Source organism: Crinia signifera, chromosome 4 (assembly GCF_055691185.1).
Source record: "Crinia signifera chromosome 4, ASM5569118v1, whole genome shotgun sequence".
Lineage (NCBI taxonomy): Eukaryota > Metazoa > Chordata > Amphibia > Anura > Myobatrachidae > Crinia > Crinia signifera.
This window is the reverse complement of record NC_139220.1, coordinates 5507364-5528499: the sequence shown is the minus strand read 5'-3', so window position 1 is coordinate 5528499 and position 21136 is coordinate 5507364. Positions and strand designations below refer to the sequence as shown.

Here is a 21136-nt window from a genome sequence, read left to right as displayed (position 1 = left end):
TGCGATAGGACCCAGGATACATTGCATCTCTCCGCCATGTACTGTGTGATAGGACCCAGGATACATTGCATCTCTCCGCCATGTACTGTGCGATAGGACCCAGGATACATTGCGTCTCTCCGCCATGTACTGTGCGATAGGACCCAGGATACATTGCATCTCTCCGCCATGTACTGTGTGATAGGACCCAGGATACATTGCGTCTCTCCGCCATGTACTGTGTGATAGGACCCAGGATACATTGCGTCTCTCCGCCATGTACTGTGTGATAGGACCCAGGATACATTGCGTCTCTCCGCCATGTACTGTGTGATAGGACCCAGGATACATTGCATCTCTCCGCCATGTACTGTGTGATAGGACCAGGATACATTGCGTCTCTCCGCCATGTACTGTGTGATAGGACCCAGGATACATTGCGTCTCTCCGCCATGTACTGTGTGATAGGACCCCAGGATACATTGCGTCTCTCCGCCATGTACTGTGTGATAGGACCAGGATACATTGCATCTCTCCGCCATGTACTGTGTGATAGGACCCAGGATACATTGCGTCTCTCCGCCATGTACTGTGTGATAGGACCCCAGGATACATTGCATCTCTCCGCCATGTACTGTGTGATAGGACCCAGGATACATTGCGTCTCTCCGCCATGTACTGTGTGATAGGACCCAGGATACATTGCATCTCTCCGCCATGTACTGTGTGATAGGACCCAGGATACATTGCATCTCTCCGCCATGTACTGTGCGATAGGACCCAGGATACATTGCATCTCTCCGCCATGTGCTGTGTGATAGGACCCAGGATACATTGCATCTCTCCGCCATGTACTGTGTGATAGGACCCAGGATACATTGCATCTCTCCGCCATGTACTGTGCGATAGGACCCAGGATACATTGCGTCTCTCCGCCATGTACTGTGCGATAGGACCCAGGATACATTGCATCTCTCCGCCATGTACTGTGTGATAGGACCCAGGATACATTGCATCTCTCCGCCATGTACTGTGCGATAGGACCCAGGATACATTGCGTCTCTCCGCCATGTACTGTGCGATAGGACCCAGGATACATTGCATCTCTCCGCCATGTACTGTGTGATAGGACCCAGGATACATTGCGTCTCTCCGCCATGTACTGTGTGATAGGACCCAGGATACATTGCGTCTCTCCGCCATGTACTGTGTGATAGGACCCAGGATACATTGCGTCTCTCCGCCATGTACTGTGTGATAGGACCCAGGATACATTGCATCTCTCCGCCATGTACTGTGTGATAGGACCAGGATACATTGCGTCTCTCCGCCATGTACTGTGTGATAGGACCCAGGATACATTGCGTCTCTCCGCCATGTACTGTGTGATAGGACCCCAGGATACATTGCGTCTCTCCGCCATGTACTGTGTGATAGGACCAGGATACATTGCATCTCTCCGCCATGTACTGTGTGATAGGACCCAGGATACATTGCGTCTCTCCGCCATGTACTGTGTGATAGGACCCAGGATACATTGCGTCTCTCCGCCATGTACTGTGTGATGGGACCCAGGATACATTGCGTCTCTCCGCCATGCACTGTGTGATAGGACCCAGGATGCATTGCGTCTCTCCGCCATGTACTGTGTGATAGGACCCAGGATACATTGCATCTCTCCGCCATGTACTGTGCGATAGGACCCAGGATACATTGCGTCTCTCTGCCATGTACTGTGCGATAGGACCCAGGATACATTGCATCTCTCCGCCATGTACTGTGTGATAGGACCCAGGATACATTGCATCTCTCCGCCATGTACTGTGTGATAGGACCCAGGATACATTGCATCTCTCCGCCATGTACTGTGTGATAGGACCCAGGATGCATTGCGTCTCTCCGCCATGTACTGTGTGATAGGACCCAGGATACATTGCGTCTCTCCGCCATGTACTGTGCGATAGGACCCAGGATACATTGCGTCTCTCCGCCATGTACTGTGCGATAGGACCAGGATACATTGCATCTCTCCGCCATGTACTGTGTGATAGGACCCAGGATACATTGCATCTCTCCGCCATGTACTGTGTGATAGGACTCAGGATACATTGCATCTCTCCGCCATGTACTGTGTGATAGGACCCAGGATACATTGCGTCTCTCCGCCATGTACTGTGTGATAGGACCAGGATACATTGCGTCTCTCCGCCATGTACTGTGTGATAGGACCCAGGATACATTGCGTCTCTCCGCCATGTACTGTGTGATAGGACCCAGGATACATTGCGTCTCTCCGCCATGTACTGTGTGATAGGACCCAGGATACATTGCGTCTCTCCGCCATGTACTGTGTGATAGAACCCAGGATACATTGCGTCTCTCCGCCATGTACTGTGTGATAGGACCCAGGATACATTGCGTCTCTCCGCCATGTACTGTGTGATAGGACCCAGGATACATTGCGTCTCTCCGCCATGTACTGTGTGATAGGACCCAGGATACATTGCGTCTCTCCGCCATGTACTGTGCGATAGGACCCAGGATACATTGCGTCTCTCCGCCATGTACTGTGCGATAGGACCAGGATACATTGCATCTCTCCGCCATGTACTGTGTGATAGGACCCAGGATACATTGCATCTCTCCGCCATGTACTGTGTGATAGGACTCAGGATACATTGCATCTCTCCGCCATGTACTGTGTGATAGGACCCAGGATACATTGCGTCTCTCCGCCATGTACTGTGTGATAGGACCCAGGATACATTGCGTCTCTCCGCCATGTACTGTGTGATAGGACCCAGGATACCTTGCGTCTCTCCGCCATGTACTGTGTGATAGGACCAGGATACATTGCATCTCTCCCCCATGTACTGTGTGATAGGACCCAGGATACATTGCATCTCTCCGCCATGTACTGTGTGATAGGGCCCAGGATACATTGCATCTCTTCGCCATGTACTGTGTGATAGGACCCAGGATACATTGCATCTCTCCGCCATGTACTGTGTGATAGGACCCAGGATACATTGCATCTCTCCGCCATGTACTGTGTGATAGGATCCAGGATACATTGCGTCTCTCCGCCATGTACTGTGTGATAGGACCCAGGATACATTGCATCTCTCCGCCATGTACTGTGTGATAGGATCCAGGATACATTGCGTCTCTCCGCCATGTACTGTGTGATAGGACCCAGGATACATTGCATCTCTCCGCCATGTACTGTGTGATAGGATCCAGGATACATTGCGTCTCTCCGCCATGTACTGTGTGATAGGATCCAGGATACATTGCGTCTCTCCGCCATGTACTGTGTGATAGGACCCAGGATACATTGCATCTCTCCGCCATGTACTGTGTGATAGGACCAGGATACATTGCATCTCTCCGCCATGTACTGTGTGATGGGACCCAGGATACATTGCATCTCTCCGCCATGTACTGTGTGATAGGACCCAGGATACACTGCATCTCTCCGCCATGTACTGTGTGATAGGACCCAGGATACATTGCGTCTCTCCGCCATGTGCTGTGTGATAGGACACAGGATACATTGCATCTCTCCGCCATGTACTGTGTGATAGGACCCAGGATACATTGCGTCTCTCCGCCATGTACTGTGTGATAGGACCCAGGATACATTGCGTCTCTCCGCCATGTACTGTGTGATAGGACCCAGGATACATTGCATCTCTCCGCCATGTACTGTGTGATAGGACCCAGGATACATTGCATCTCTCCGCCATGTACTGTGTGATAGGACCCAGGATACATTGCATCTCTCCGCCATGTACTGTGTGATGGGACCCAGGATACATTGCATCTCTCCGCCATGTACTGTGTGATAGGACCAGGATACATTGCATCTCTCCGCCATGTACTGTGTGATAGGACCAGGATACATTGCATCTCTCCGCCATGTACTGTGTGATAGGACCAGGATACATTGCGTCTCTCCGCCATGTACTGTGTGATAGGACCAGGATACATTGCGTCTCTCCGCCATGTACTGTGTGATAGGACCAGGATACATTGCATCTCTCCGCCATGTACTGTGTGATAGGACCCAGGATACATTGCGTCTCTCCGCCATGTACTGTGTGATAGGACCCAGGATACATTGCGTCTCTCCGCCATGTACTGTGTGATAGGACCCAGGATGCATTGCGTCTCTCCGCCATGTACTGTGTGATAGGACCCAGGATGCATTGCGTCTCTCCGCCATGTACTGTGTGATAGGACCCAGGATGCATTGCGTCTCTCCGCCATGTACTGTGTGATAGGACCCAGGATGCATTGCATCTCTCCGCCATGTACTGTGTGATAGGACCCAGGATACATTGCATCTCTCCGCCATGTACTGTGTGATAGGACCCAGGATACATTGCGTCTCTCCGCCATGTACTGTGTGATAGGACCCAGGATACATTGCATCTCTCCGCCATGTACTGTGTGATAGGACCAGGATACATTGCGTCTCTCCGCCATGTACTGTGTGATAGGACCCAGGATACATTGCGTCTCTCCGCCATGTACTGTGTGATAGGACCCAGGATACATTGCGTCTCTCCGCCATGTACTGTGTGATAGGACCCAGGATACATTGCATCTCTCCGCCATGTACTGTGTGATAGGACCCAGGATACATTGCATCTCTCCGCCATGTACTGTGTGATAGGACCCAGGATACATTGCGTCTCTCCGCCATGTACTGTGTGATAGGACCCAGGATACATTGCATCTCTCCGCCATGTGCTGTGTTTGAAACAGAGCAGTATTCTCTAATTTTCCAATGGCGGAGTCATTCGTATTTGGAAGCCGAATTTACCGGTAGCCAATTACACACGACCCACCATCATCGCACCCATTTGGTCAGGATTTTGTTTACAATGGAGATGATAGTGTTCTTGGAAGTCTGCATTTATAAACCATTGGGCCGGATGTATCAAGCTGTAAAAAGTGATAAAGTGGAAAGTGATATAAAATCCGCCCCTACATGTCATTTTTCAAACCCAGACTGTACCATGACAGGAGCTGATTGGCTGGCTGTTTATCACTCTCCATTTTATCTCTATGTAAAGTTTGATACATCGGACCCCTTATGAGTTGACAATGATTTCACAGTTCACGTTTTGTAATCATACATTGATGTCATCTCTATTTTATTGTAGGCATGGCTTGTGCTGCCAATAAACCATTACCTGTACTGGTAACACCAGAAATAAGACGGACGGACGATACACCTTCATCTGATCCGGGTAATAATAAGGTAACACACTGATCGCCTCTGGTTGTCTTATGGGGATTACAGTATTTTGTAGGATTATAGTTTTTTGATTACATCTGTCCTTCAATTAAATTTAAATGAAATCTCCAACACATCCAACTAAACATTGATATATTGTGACCTGTTTGTACATTTTTAGTAACTGTTTTAGCCAACGACCCTATTGTGAATAATGTATTTTATTCAGTTTTAGTTTATCAGCATTGGATAGTTACTTTACATTGACATTGTCATTTTATAATTGATATGTGAACTAATGAGCTTATGTTAGAAGCACTTGTTCACGTCTCATGGGTGTCAGCAGTATTGTAAATCTTCTGTCACTTTATATGTGAATATATACACGTGATATGTTAGGGATTTTTTATTGATTTAAGCATGTTGTGTATCCCCCAGGGGCCGCTCTTTCACCTGGTCCAGATTCCCTCTTCCTCAGTTCCGGTGGTGAGGCCGGTAGCTGGTGCGCCTGGCCCGAGCGGAGGAGGGACCGGAGACAGGAGCAATTCAGGTACGTTATCTATTTATATATGTCTAGTGTCCACGTGTCTAGCAAACACTGCCATCTGTGGGCAGGAAGCGATACTACGTTGGGTGAAACTACGTCTCTTTCTCTCACACATGCAAAAACACAGAAGGTAGCAGACTGGGTTTCAAAGCTTTTTCTTTGAGCGGGCTTACTAGTGTGTGTGTGTGTGTATATATATATTTTTCTTCCTGACAGTTACTATGTCTATTTTATTGTAGGCGTGGCTTGTGCTGCTAATAAACTATTACCTGTACTAGTAACACCAGAAATAAGAAGAAAGGACGATACACCTTCATCTGATCCGGGTAATAATAAGGTAACACATTGATCATCTCTGGTTGTCTTATGGGGATTTCAGTATTTCATAGCATTATAGTTTTTTTTTTCCCTGATTAGATTTTTTATTCAAATAAATTAAACCTCCAACACATCCAACTAAACACTGATTTATTGTGACTTTTTTCCACTATTTAAGCCAACGACCCTATTGTGAATTGCGTATTTTATTCAGTTTTAATTTATCAGCATTGGATACTTTACGGCATTGAATACTGTGATGGGGAGCGATCGACACAGCTCAACGTATAGAGTCAGAGGCTTCGGGCACCATTGAATATACCTCTATGTAGCAAGGCAATTTTAGGTTGCGGAGTTATGGGGAAGCCCCGGACATTAGAAAACCGAGTGAAAACCGCGGTCCAGAGATTGGTTATCAGCAGCCACTGGATAAAAATGTTATTACAATCATGTATTTCATTTTTACAAATAGCAAACATTTATCTATGGAATTTGTGATGTCACTTTATATGTGACATCACATATATATATATATATATATATATATATATATATATATATGTGATATGTAACGGATTTTTTAACTGATTTAAACATGTTGCGTATTCCCCAGGGGCCGCTCTTTCACCTGGTCCGGATCCCCTTTTCATCACTTCCTGCGGGATGGGTGGTAGCTGGTGCGCCTGGCCCGGGCGGAGGAGGGACCGGAGACAGGGGCAGCTCAGGTACGTTACCTATTTGTTCACTGTTTTGTCTCTTTTTATATTTGGTGAACGTCCTGAAAACGGCTTTGCCCAAAATGCCATGGACATTAATAAATACCACAGTTGTTTAGATTATTGGGGTCACCCAGACAATTTTGTGTTTTACATGAAAACTGACTTTTAATCATCAAACGAGTTGCAAAATGACTAGAACGTACAGTCCGGACATTGGTGAGGGTAGAAATAACCATACGGTCACGCTGCTCCCACATCAGCTCAATGGGGGTGAGATCTGGTGACTGCTCTGGCCACAGACACAATACCAGCTGCCTGCTTCTTCCCTAAATAGCTCTTGCATCATTGGGAGGTGTGCACTGGGTCATTGTCCTGTTGGAGGAGGAAATTGGCTCCAACCAGACGCTGTCCCCAGGGTATAGCATTGCAAAATGGAGTGATAGCCCTTCCTTATGCAAAATCCCTATTACCCTGTACAAATCCCCCACTGCCTAGCACCAAAGCAGCCGCAGACCCTCACATTACCTCCACCATGCTGACAGGTGGCGTCAGGATCTCCCACTATACCAGCACCAAAGCAGCCGCAGACCATCACATTACCTCCACCATGCTGACAGGTGGCGTCAGGATCCCCCACTGCCCAGCACCAAAGCAGCCGCAGACCCTCACATTACTTCCACCATGCTGACAGGTGGCGTCAGGATCTCCCACTATACCAGCACCAAAGCAGCCGCAGACCATCACATTACCTCCACCATGCTGACAGAGGGCGTCAGGATCCCCCACTGCCCAGCACCAAAGCAGCCGCAGACCCTCACATTACCTCCACCATGCTGACAGGTGGCGTCAGGATCCCCCACTGCCCAGCACCAAAGCAGCCGCAGACCCTCACATTACCTCCACCATGCTGACAGAGGGCGTCAGGATCTCCCACTGCCCAGCACCAAAGCAGCCGCAGACCATCACATTACCTCCACCATGCTGACAGGTGGCGTCAGGATCTCCCACTATACCAGCACCAAAGCAGCCGCAGACCATCACATTACCTCCACCATGCTGACAGGTGGCGTCAGGATCTCCCACTGCCCAGCACCAAAGCAGCCGCAGACCATCACATTACCTCCACCATGCTGACAGGTGGCGTCAGGATCTCCCACTATACCAGCACCAAAGCAGCCGCAGACCATCACATTACCTCCACCATGCTGACAGGTGGCGTCAGGATCCCCCACTGCCCAGCACCAAAGCAGCCGCAGACCCTCACATTACTTCCACCATGCTGACAGGTGGCGTCAGGATCTCCCACTATACCAGCACCAAAGCAGCCGCAGACCATCACATTACCTCCACCATGCTGACAGAGGGCGTCAGGATCCCCCACTGCCCAGCACCAAAGCAGCCGCAGACCCTCACATTACCTCCACCATGCTGACAGGTGGCGTCAGGATCCCCCACTGCCCAGCACCAAAGCAGCCGCAGACCCTCACATTACCTCCACCATGCTGACAGAGGGCGTCAGGATCTCCCACTGCCCAGCACCAAAGCAGCCGCAGACCCTCACATTACCTCCACCATGCTGACAGGTGGCGTCAGGATCTCCCACTATACCAGCACCAAAGCAGCTGCAGACCATCACATTACCTCCACCATGCTGACAGGTGGCGTCAGGATCTCCCACTGCCCAGCACCAAAGCAGCCGCAGACCATCACATTACCTCCACCATGCTGACAGAGGGCGTCAGGATCTCCCACTGCCCAGCACCAAAGCAGCCGCAGACCCTCACATTACCTCCACCATGCTGACAGGTGGCGTCAGGATCTCCCACTGCCCAGCACCAAAGCAGCCGCAGACCCTCACATTACCTCCACCATGCTGACAGGTGGCGTCAGGATCTCCCACTATACCAGCACCAAAGCAGCCGCAGACCCTCACATTACCTCCACCATGCTGACAGAGGGCGTCAGGATCTCCCACTGCCCAGCACCAAACCAGCTGCAGACCATCACATTACCTCCACCATGCTGACAGGTGGCGTCAGGATCTCCCACTGCCCAGCACCAAAGCAGCCGCAGACCCTCACATTACCTCCACCATGCTGACAGGTGGCGTCAGGATCTCCCACTATACCAGCACCAAAGCAGCCGCAGACCATCACATTACCTCCACCATGCTGACAGAGGGCGTCAGGATCTCCCACTGCCCAGCACCAAACCAGCTGCAGACCATCACATTACCTCCACCATGCTGACAGAGGGCGTCAGGATCTCCCACTATACCAGCACCAAAGCAGCCGCAGACCATCACATTACCTCCACCATGCTGACAGAGGGCGTCAGGATCTCCCACTGCCCAGCACCAAACCAGCTGCAGACCATCACATTACCTCCACCATGCTGACAGGTGGCGTCAGGATCTCCCACTGCCCAGCACCAAAGCAGCCGCAGACCATCACATTACCTCCACCATGCTGACAGGTGGCGTCAGGATCTCCCACTGCCCAGCACCAAAGCAGCCGCAGACCATCACATTACCTCCACCATGCTGACAGGTGGCGTCAGGATCTCCCACTGCCCAGCACCAAAGCAGCCGCAGACCCTCACATTACCTCCACCATGCTGACAGATGGCGTCAGGATCTCCCACTGCCCAGCACCAGAGCAGCCGCAGACCATCACATTACCTCCACCATGCTGACAGGTGGCGTCAGGATCTCCCACTATACCAGCACCAAAGCAGCCGCAGACCCTCACATTACCTCCACCATGCTGACAGGTGGCGTCAGGATCTCCCACTGCCCAGCACCAAAGCAGCCGCAGACCATCACATTACCTCCACCATGCTGACAGGTGGCGTCAGGATCTCCCACTGCCCAGCACCAAAGCAGCCGCAGACCATCACATTACCTCCACCATGCTGACAGGTGGCGTCAGGATCTCCCACTGCCCAGCACCAAAGCAGCCGCAGACCCTCACATTACCTCCACCATGCTGACAGGTGGCGTCAGGATCTCCCACTATACCAGCACCAAAGCAGCCGCAGACCATCACATTACCTCCACCATGCTGACAGGTGGCGTCAGGATCTCCCACTGCCCAGCACCAAAGCAGCCGCAGACCCTCACATTACCTCCACCATGCTGACAGAGGGCGTCAGGATCTCCCACTATACCAGCACCAAAGCAGCCGCAGACCATCACATTACCTCCACCATGCTGACAGAGGGCGTCAGGATCTCCCACTGCCCAGCACCAAACCAGCTGCAGACCATCACATTACCTCCACCATGCTGACAGGTGGCGTCAGGATCTCCCACTATACCAGCACCAAAGCAGCCGCAGACCATCACATTACCTCCACCATGCTGACAGAGGGCGTCAGGATCTCCCACTGCCCAGCACCAAACCAGCTGCAGACCATCACATTACCTCCACCATGCTGACAGGTGGCGTCAGGATCTCCCACTGCCCAGCACCAAAGCAGCCGCAGACCATCACATTACCTCCACCATGCTGACAGGTGGCGTCAGGATCTCCCACTGCCCAGCACCAAAGCAGCCGCAGACCATCACATTACCTCCACCATGCTGACAGGTGGCGTCAGGATCTCCCACTGCCCAGCACCAAAGCAGCCGCAGACCCTCACATTACCTCCACCATGCTGACAGATGGCGTCAGGATCTCCCACTGCCCAGCACCAGAGCAGCCGCAGACCATCACATTACCTCCACCATGCTGACAGGTGGCGTCAGGATCTCCCACTATACCAGCACCAGAGCAGCCGCAGACCCTCACATTACCTCCACCATGCTGACAGGTGGCGTCAGGATCTCCCACTGCCCAGCACCAAAGCAGCCGCAGACCATCACATTACCTCCACCATGCTGACAGAGGGCGTCAGGATCTCCCACTGCCCAGCACCACAGCAGCTGCAGACCCTCACATTACCTCCACCATGCTGACAGGTGGCGTCAGGATCTCCCACTGCCCAGCACCAAAGCAGCCGCAGACCATCACATTACCTCCACCATGCTGACAGATGGCGTCAGGATCTCCCACTGCCCAGCACCAAAGCAGCCGCAGACCCTCACATTACCTCCACCATGCTGACAGGTGGCGTCAGGATCTCCCACTATACCAGCACCAAAGCAGCCGCAGACCATCACATTACCTCCACCATGCTGACAGGTGGCGTCAGGATCTCCCACTATACCAGCACCAAAGCAGCCGCAGACCATCACATTACCTCCACCATGCTGACAGAGGGCGTCAGGATCTCCCACTATACCAGCACCAAAGCAGCCGCAGACCATCACATTACCTCCACCATGCTGACAGGTGGCGTCAGGATCTCCCACTATACCAGCACCAAAGCAGCCGCAGACCCTCACATTACCTCCACCATGCTGACAGGTGGCGTCAGGATCTTCCACTATACCAGCACCAAAGCAGCCGCAGACCATCACATTACCTCCACCATGCTGACAGAGGGCGTCAGGATCTCCCACTATACCAGCACCAAAGCAGCCGCAGACCATCACATTACCTCCACCATGCTGACAGGTGGCGTCAGGATCTCCCACTGCCCAGCACCAAAGCAGCCGCAGACCCTCACATTACCTCCACCATGCTGACAGGTGGCGTCAGGATCTCCCACTATACCAGCACCAAAGCAGCCGCAGACCCTCACATTACCTCCACCATGCTGACAGAGGGCGTCAGGATCTCCCACTGCCCAGCACCAAAGCAGCCGCAGACCCTCACATTACCTCCACCATGCTGACAGGTGGCGTCAGGATCTCCCACTGCCCAGCACCAAAGCAGCCGCAGACCCTCACATTACCTCCACCATGCTGACAGGTGGCGTCAGGATCTCCCACTGCCCAGCACCAAAGCAGCCGCAGACCCTCACATTACCTCCACCATGCTGACAGGTGGTGTCAGGATCTCCCACTGCCCAGCACCAAAGCAGCCGCAGACCCTCACATTACCTCCACCATGCTGACAGGTGGCGTCAGGATCTCCCACTGCCCAGCACCAAAGCAGCCGCAGACCCTCACATTACCTCCACCATGCTGACAGGTGGCGTCAGGATCTCCCACTGCCCAGCACCAAAGCAGCCGCAGACCCTCACATTACCTCCACCATGCTGACAGGTGGGGGGAAATTTACCAAAATGGATTCGTAGAAAAAAGGTGTATTCGTAGGGAGAAATACACCTTTTTTTTACGAATTTGTATTTTCGGGATTTACAATCCCAAAAATACAACAATTCGTAGTCCTAAAGATGGAACATTCGTATTTGTAGTTACAAATACGAATGCCCTACACCATCGATAGGATATGACAGAAATCACCATTCAAAAGAATGGTGGTTTCTGATTTACTAAGCAGCCGTATAATAATAGTATATGATAATACGGCTGCTTAGTGGTGTTAAACACCCACGCAAATACGACAGGAAAATAGAACACCATTTTCCTGTTCTATTTGCATTTTAGCCTGCACGGATCAGTCAGATCCGTGCAGGCTGCAGTGTTAAAAAATAGAAAAATAAATAAATAAAAAAAAAAAACCGGCGTGGGGTCCCCCCCACAGCTGTAACCAGCACCAGGCTGAAGGAGCCGGGGCCGGTAATTAAAAATCAGGGAACCTGACAAATAGGGGCTCCCCGATTTTTAACAACCAGCCCCAGGCTCCAGGTCCGGGGCTGGTTCCCAAAATACGGGGGACAAAATGACTAGGGGTCCCCCGTATTTCTAGAACCAGCCCCAGGCACAACCAGCCGGCAGGCTAATGCCACAGCCGGGGGGAGACTTTTTATGCAAGTCCCCCCGGCCAAAGCATTAACTCTACCGACCAGTCAGCCTGGCCAGGGGCCCTGGGGGAGTGGGGACCCCCCCAATAAAGGGGTCCCCCCCCTCCAGGACTTACCTGACCAGGCTGAAGCCTGGTGCTGTCCTCGATGCCCCTGGGCGGTGGGCATCGAGCTGATAAATGTAGTAAAAAAAAGATGAACCTATTGTTTTTTACTGTGGCACTACAAGTGCCAGCAAGCCTCCCCAGCAAGCTGGGACTTGGAGAACCACAAGTCCCAGCCTGCTGGGCATTAAAGGGCCCGCTGGCACTTGCAGTTCTACAGTTAAAAAAATAGTGCACAAAACACACTGACACACTTTTAAAATAAAACTTTATTACACACAAAGCCCACACATACTAATACTTACCTATCTTCTTCCCATAGGTCGCCCTGGTCCTGTGTCGGCGTCTTCTGGTCCATGTCGTCTTCTTCCTTCATGTCGACGTCGCTGTCGGCGATGGCGTCCCCGTCCGGATCCGACGAAATCCATGTGGAGCTGTGGAAGGAAACCATACTCACCTGTCCCAGCGCGACGTAGTCCAGGTAAGGGTCTTTGCAAAAAAACAAACCGGCACCCGAAACCAGACCGGACTCACGGAGACGCACGTGTGTTTGTTTACATCGTGCGGCTCCGCCTCCCGAATGCCGCTATTGGCCGCCTTGCGGCCTAGCGGCTCCTGATTGGCCGCTAGGCCGCAAGGCGGCCAATAGCGGCATTCGGGAGGCGGAGCCGCACGATGTAAACACCGTGCGTCTCCGTGTCCGGCTGGTTTCGGGTGTCGGTTTGTTTTTTTGCCAAGACCCTTACCTGGACTACGTCGCGCTGGGACAGGTGAGTATGGTTTCCTTCCACAGCTTCCTCCATGGATTTCGTCGGACTCCGGACGCCGATGCCATCGCCGACAGGGATGCCGACATGGAGGAAGAAGACGACATGGACCAGAAGACGCCGACACAGGACCAGGGCGACCTATGGGAAGAAGATAGGTAAGTATTAGTATGTGTGGGCTTTGTGTGTAATAAAGTTTTATTTTAAAAGTGTGTCAGTGTGTTTTGTGCACTATTTTTTTAACTATAGAACTGCAAGTGCCAGCGGGCCCTTTAATGCCCAGCAGGCTGGGACTTGTGGTTCTCCAAGTCCCAGCTTGCTGGGGAGGCTTGCTGGCACTTGTAGTGCCACAGTAAAAAACAATAGGTTCATCTTTTTTTTACTACATTTATCAGCTAGATGCCCACCGCCCAGGGGCATCGAGGACAGCACCAGGCTTCAGCCTGGTCAGGTAAGTCCTGGAGGGGGGGGTCCCCACTCCCCCAGGGCCCCTGGCCAGGCTGACTGGTCGGTAGAGTTAATGCTTTGGCCGGGGGGACTTGCATAAAAAGTCTCCCCCCGGCTGTGGCATTAGCCTGCCGGCTGGTTGTGCCTGGGGCTGGTTGTTGAAATACGGGGGACCCCTAGTCATTTTGTCCCCCGTATTTTGGGAACCAGCCCCGGACCTGGAGCCTGGGGCTGGTTGTTAAAAATCGGGGAGCCCCTATTTGTCGGGTTCCCTGATTTTTAATTACCGGCCCCGGCTCCTTCAGCCTGGTGCTGGTTATGGCTGTGCGGGGGACCCCACGCCGGTTTTTTTTTTATTTATTTATTTTTTCTATTTTTTTTTTACACCTTGCAGCCTGCACGGATCTGACTGATCCGTGCAGACTGCTAGAAATAATTCGTATTAGCGGCCGTATATACGGCCGCTAATACGAATCATTACACCATCGGAGGGTTACAAAGCAGTCGTATATGACTGCTTTGTAACTGATCCTCCGGAACACGACTTTGCATACGACTTAAACAGTCGTATGCAGTCGTAGGGAAACTACCAATACGAAAAACTAGGTTTTTCATATTGGTAAATTTCCCCCGTGGTGTCAGGATCTCCCACTGCCCAGCACCAAAGCAGCCGCAGACCCTCACATTACCTCCACCATGCTGACAGAGGGCGTCAGGATCTCCCACTGCCCAGCACCACAGCAGCTGCAGACCCTCACATTACCTCCACCATGCTGACAGGTGGCGTCAGGATCTCCCACTATACCAGCACCAAAGCAGCCGCAGACCATCACATTACCTCCACCATGCTGACAGGTGGCGTCAGGATCTCCCACTGCCCAGCACCAAAGCAGCCGCAGACCCTCACATTACCTCCACCATGCTGACAGGTGGCGTCAGGATCTCCCACTCTACCAGCACCAAAGCAGCCGCAGACCCTCACATTACCTCCACCATGCTGACAGAGGGCGTCAGGATCTCCCACTATACCAGCACCAAAGCAGCCGCAGACCATCACATTACCTCCACCATGCTGACAGGTGGCGTCAGGATCTCCCACTATACCAGCACCAAAGCAGCCGCAGACCATCACATTACCTCCACCATGCTGACAGGTGGCTTCAGGATCTCCCACTATACCAGCACCAAAGCAGCCGCAGACCATCACATTACCTCCACCATGCTGACAGGTGGCGTCAGGATCTCCCACTGCCCAGCACCAAAGCAGACGCAGACCATCACATTACCTCCACCATGCTGACAGGTGGCGTCAGGATCTCCCACTATACCAGCACCAAACCAGCCGCAGACCCTCACATTACCTCCACCATGCTGACAGGTGGCGTCAGGATCTTCCAGCATCTGTTGCCTTGTTCTGCGTCTCACAAATGTTCCTCTGTGTGATCCAAACACCTCAGACTTCCATTCATCTGTCCATAACACTATTCCAATCTTCATCTGTGCAATGTCTGTGTTCTATTGCCCATATTAATCTTTGCCTTTTATTGGCCAGTCTCAGATACGGCTTTTTCTCTGCCTAGAAGGCCAGCACCCCGGAGTCACCTCTTCACTATAGATGTTGACACTGGCGTTTTCTGGGTATTATTTAATGGAGCAGCCAGTTGAGGACCTGCGAGGCATCTTTTTCTCAAACTAGAGACTCTATTGTACTTGTCTTCTTGCTCAGTTGTGCATTGAGGCCTCACACTCTTCCTACTCTGGTTAGAGCCTGTTTGTGCTGTTCTCTAAAGGGAGTAGTACACACCCTTGTTGGAAATGTTCAGTTTCTTGGCCGTTTCTCGCATGGAATAGCCTTCATTTCTAAGAACAAGAATAGACTGTTGAGCTTTACATGAAAGTTCTCTTCTTAGGCCATTTTGAGAGTATAATCGAAGCCACAAATGTGATGCTCCAGATAGTCCACTAGCTCAAAGGAAGGCCAGTTTTATAAATTCTCTAATGAGCAAACCCATTTTCAGCTGTGCTAACATAATTGCACAAGGGTTTTTAAAGGGTTTTCTAATAATCCATTAGTCTTCTAACGTGATTAGCAAACACAATGTACCGTTAGAACACTGGAGTGATGGATGCTGGAAGCATAATCACTTACCAAATTAACAATGTATAGAGTGTATTTCTGATTAATTTAAAGTTATCTTCATTGCTTTTCCTTCAATAATAAGGAAATATTTAGGTGACCCCAAACTTTTGAGTGGTAGTGTGTATGTTTGTGTTTGTCTGTGTGTCTGTGTGTCTGTATTTTTGTTTCCTGACAGTTACTATGTCTGTTTTATTGTAGGCGTGGCTTGTGCTACTAACATACCATTACCTGTGCTAGTAACACCAGAAATAAACAGAAAGGACGATACACCTTCATCTGATCCGGGTAATCATAAGGTAACACATTGATCCCCTCTGGTTGTTTTATGGGGATTACAGTATTTAATACAGGTTGAGTATCCCTTATCCGAAATTCTCAGGACCACGAGCATTCCAGATAAGGGATTTTTCCGGATTTTGGAATCATTTAATTATTACATACTTACATAATAACATACTTTCCTGTCCCCTGGTGGTGCCCCGATGGTCACTCGGCGTCCACTTTGTCCCCCCGGCGTCCACGGCAGGCCTCCAGCACCGTCTCCGGCATCTCCAGCGGTCCCAGGAGTGCATTGTGCGAGTTCCCAGGCGTGCCGGTGACGTCACCGGCGCGCGCACACACTTGCGCAATGCACTCCAGGGACCGCTGGAGAGGATGCTGAAGTCCTGGCATGGACGCCGGGGGACTGGGTAAGTACAAAAAAAGGGTTAGGGGGTAAAAAAAAAAAAATAATTATTATTAAAAAAAACACTGTTTTTGGAATAATTCGGATAAGGGATGCCCGGATACGGGATACTCAACCTGTAGCATTATAGTTTTTCCTGATCAGTCTTGTCCTTCAAATAAATTAAACATCCAACACATCCAACTAAACACTGATTTATTGTGACCTGTTTGTACATTTTTAGTAACTGTTTTAGCCGACGACCCTATTGTGAATGATGTATTTTATTCTGTTTTAATTTATCAGCATTGGATACTTTACATTGACATTGTCATTTTATAATTGATATGTTAGCTAATTAGTTTATGTTAGAAGCACTTGTTCACGTCTCATGGGTGTCAGCAGTATTGTAAATGTTCTTTCTAATAAATATTCTGATGTGTTCTTATGGCCCCCATACACTGGGGCGATTCACATACAATGTAGGTTCTTCTCGTGCGATTGCAGCGGTCAGTCGCATGGAAAGTGTCCAAATTGCATGTGATTGACAGCAGGTTCAATGCGATGTGCTGTCCCATGCTCCTGGCACTGGAGCCTTCATACATTAGGGCGACTTCCGCCCTCGGAGAAGTTTGTGATCGTCCCCTTGAGCCACCTGTGAGCTCCCTGGGCGGTGGTACTGCATGCGATCTATCACATGCGGTGCTTTTGCTTGGGATCGCAGCCTAGCCTGCCTAGCTCGGAAGCATCCCAACAGATCCGGTGCGACCCGCAAGCTACGATACAATGCGCACGTGACTCATCGCATCTCAACGGACCTGCTGTCAGTGACGTGCAATTTGGGCGCTTTTAATGCGATTGGTCGCCGCATTCTTATCAGAAGAGCTCACATTGCATGTGACACATAATACGTCCTCCACTAGGGGGTACGATGGGTATAGAATAGCCTGGAGAGCAGAGTCTGGGCTCCAAACATTTCGTTTATTTCCCAGCAGTCCTGACCCCCCCTCTGTACCCCGTCCCCAGCCTCTCGCAAACCACTTCAATAGTTGTATCTGCCTATGAGAAATAAGAATTTCTTAACCCTTTATGATTCATTTAAATGGACATTGTTTTTTATTATATTAGATATTTATATTTATTTTATATATCATTTTTTGGGAGGTGTTACTTAGAACCTAATTTGCATACTCTACCAGCGTCATCAATGGGCCATAAAGGGGTGTTACAGTGAAGTAACTGAGCAAATCCTTTTCTTGATTTTGAAGGTAAAATCCAGACTTGATGTCAATTATCAGGCGGAAAGCTTCCTTTCCTTACAAGTGTTGAACAAAGCGATATGTGAACTGCAGCAAAATACAAGGACAAAGTATGTTATTCGGCAAAAGAGCAAAGATTTTGGCAATGAGGGTAATTATTGAAATTAATGTATTTAAATTTGTATTTTGTCATTACTTCAACTTCAATGTCCTTTCTCTTTTAGCTGTGACAGTTTTCACTTTCACTTTGAGCTGTGACCATTTTTAGCCCACAAACTCTCCACCGCACCCCCAGTCTCCATCTGCTCCTACCTCCAGTCTCTGTCTTCACAGCTCCCTCCCTCCATATCCAGCAAGTTTGAAACAGTGTTCCTGCAAAACTTGCTTTCACTTTCTGTTATGACATCTTTTAACACACAAAGGAGCAATTTGGTCTGTCGAGTGGCCTCTAGTGGTCAGCGGTAGTACTTCTCATAGAGGTGAGGAGTAGTTAGCCTTTACACACACACACACATATAATTATTTTTATAAATTTGTGTGTATATTTATGTAATTAAATGTTTTGTGGTATATGATAACGAGTGAATCGTCTCCTAATATATGAATTGTACATGGAATTTATCAATATCCTATTTTTTTCAACAACCCTCTTAAAGCAAAGACACCAAATTCACGATCTAGAATTTTCTGGATGAGTCATGATGCGCAGCACGGTAAACTCATCCCATTTTCTGGAGTTCCTTTCGTGTATATCGGGAGGAAATCACTTGATTGTCATTTGGGAAAAGACGTCAATCTGTCGTGGAAGAGGAAATATGCTGAGCGAAGAGAAAGGAGAGAGGTGCTTAGCTTTGCTTTTTACATTCAATTCCGTTTTTTCCCCTCGTATTGCATGCTGTTCTAATTGTGACCTTCAATGTCCTTGTTCTTTCTAAGTTCTAGCCTCTCTGCTCCCAAATGTCCAAGGCATTTGTCTTGTAGGGTTCCAAGGATATGATGCTAAAGAGAGTATGGGAATTCTGTAGGGGACACCGGAGCTTAAGACGTGGGTATAGATGCGTGATGAGTGGAGCTGGAACTTTACATTAAAAAGTGATAGTTTTGTGCAATACGGGGCTGCTGGGTTGGCCAACTTCAAAGTAGACATTGGCCAGTTGAATCTGTTTGGACATCCGTCAGTCTTACCTTGCCATTGCTAGACCTCCGCCCACCACCATTTAGGCAACGTATTCTGTGAGTACAAGTTGTGCTGCTTGTGAAGGCATCTCCTAGGTTGCAGCTTTACCGAGTCACTGCTTGGTCCATGGAACCACACGCTTGTTAGATTTGACCAGTTTGACACTGGCGGTTTCCCATTCCAGTACTGGTCGCTGAATTTTGCAGGTACCTCAGGACTCTACCACCCGTGGCAGCAACTTTGGTATGTCCCCAATGTTCCTAGTGGATGAAGGAGAAAATAGGATTTTGGTAATTCCGGTAAATCGATTTCTCAGAATTCACAGGGGACACTGGACGCCCACCCAAAGCTGTTTAACCTGCCTTGTTTTTGTTGCTGTTCTTTGCGTGTTGTTTTGTGCAGCCCAGAGGTTCTCGAATTGTACCTGTAACGTGCCTCTGTTCTCCTTCTCCTCATTGTACCTGTTACGTGACTCTGTTCTCCTCCTCATTGTACCTGACGTGTCTTTGTTCTCCATCTCCTCATTCTACCTGTTACGTGTCTCTGTTCTCCTTCTCCTCATTGTACCTGTTACGTGTCTCTGTTCTCCTTCTCCTCACTGTACCTGTTACGTGTCTCTGTTCTCCATCTCCTCATTGTACCTGTTACGTGTGTCTGTTCTCCATCTCCTCATTGTACCTGTTACGTGTCTCTGTTCTCCTTCTCTTCATTGTACCTGTTACGTGTCTCTGTTCTCCTTCTCCTCATTGTACCTGTTAGGTGTCTCTGTTCTCCTTCTCCTCATTGTACCTGTTACGTGTCTCTGTTCTCCATCTCCTCATTGTACCTGTTACGTGTCTCTGTTCTCCATCTCCTCAATGTACCTGTTACATGTCTCTGTTCTCCTTCTCCTAATTGTACCTGTTATGTGTCTCTGTTCTCCTTCTCCTCATTGTACCTGTTACGTGTCTCTGTTCTCCATCACCTCATTGTACCTGTTACGTGTCTCTGTTCTCCTTCTCCTCATTGTACCTGTTACGTGTCTCTGTTCTCCTTCTCCTCATTGTACCTGTTACGTGTCTCTGTTCTCCTTCTCCTCATTGTACCTGTTACGTGTCTCTGTTCTCCATCTCCTCATTGTAGCTGTTACGTGTCTCTGTTCTCCTTCTCCTCATTGTATCTGTTATGTGTCTCTGTTCTCCTTCTCCTCATTGTACCTGTTACGTGTCTCTATTCTCCTTCTCCTCATTGTACCTGTTACGTGTCTCTGTTCTCCTTCTCCTCATTGTACCTGTTACGTGTCTCTGTTCTCCATCTCCTCATTGTACCTGTTATGTGTCTCTGTTCTCCATCTCCTCATTGTACCTGTTACGTGTCTCTGTTCTCCATCTCCTCATTGTACCTGTTACGTGTCTCTGTTCTCATTCTGCTCATTGTACCTGTTACGTGTCTCTGTTCTCCTTCTCCTCATTGTACCTGTTACGTGTCTCTGTTCTCCATCTCCTCATTGTAGCTTACGTGTCTCTGTTCTCCTTCTCCTCATTCTACCTGTTACGTGTCTCTGTTCTCCATCTCCTCATTGAACCTGTTACGTGTCTCTGTGCTCCATCTCCTCATTGTACCTGTTACGTGTCTCTGTTCTCCTTCTCCTCATTGTACCTGTTTCTTGTGTCTCTGTTCTCCTTCTCCTCATTGTACCTTTTACGTGTCTCTGTTCTCCTCCTCATTGTACCTGTTTCGTGTGTCTCTGTTCTCCTTCTCCTCATTGTACCTGTTACGTGTCTCTGTTCTCCTTCTCCTCATTGTACCTGTTACGTGTCTCTGTTCTCCTTCTCCTCATTGTACCTGTTACGTGTCTCTGTTCTCCTTCTCCTCATTGTACCTGTTACGTGTCTCTGTTCTCCTTCTCCTCATTGTACCTGTTACGTGTCTCTGTTCTCCTTCTCCTCATTGTAGCTGTTACGTGTCTCTGTTC

General features: G+C 49.7%; 1 protein-coding gene across 4 annotated transcripts in view; it reads left to right on the top strand.

Annotated features, from left to right (window-relative positions):
- LOC146073577 (uncharacterized) overlaps nucleotides 1–21136 on the top strand; it is a 114860-nt gene that overhangs the window by 28701 nt on the left and 65023 nt on the right. For 3 of the 4 annotated variants that reach the window (XM_083180813.1, XM_083180814.1, XM_083180815.1), the window contains exons 9-15: nucleotides 5154–5251; nucleotides 5666–5777; nucleotides 6014–6111; nucleotides 6706–6817; nucleotides 16281–16378; nucleotides 18015–18156; nucleotides 18662–18846. In XM_083180813.1, coding sequence (XP_083036939.1) covers nucleotides 5154–5251; nucleotides 5666–5777; nucleotides 6014–6111; nucleotides 6706–6817; nucleotides 16281–16378; nucleotides 18015–18156; nucleotides 18662–18846 — 845 coding nt within the window. The remainder of the gene's footprint in view (nucleotides 1–5153; nucleotides 5252–5665; nucleotides 5778–6013; nucleotides 6112–6705; nucleotides 6818–16280; nucleotides 16379–18014; nucleotides 18157–18661; nucleotides 18847–21136) is intronic. The other variant, XM_083180816.1, reaches the window with a different exon arrangement.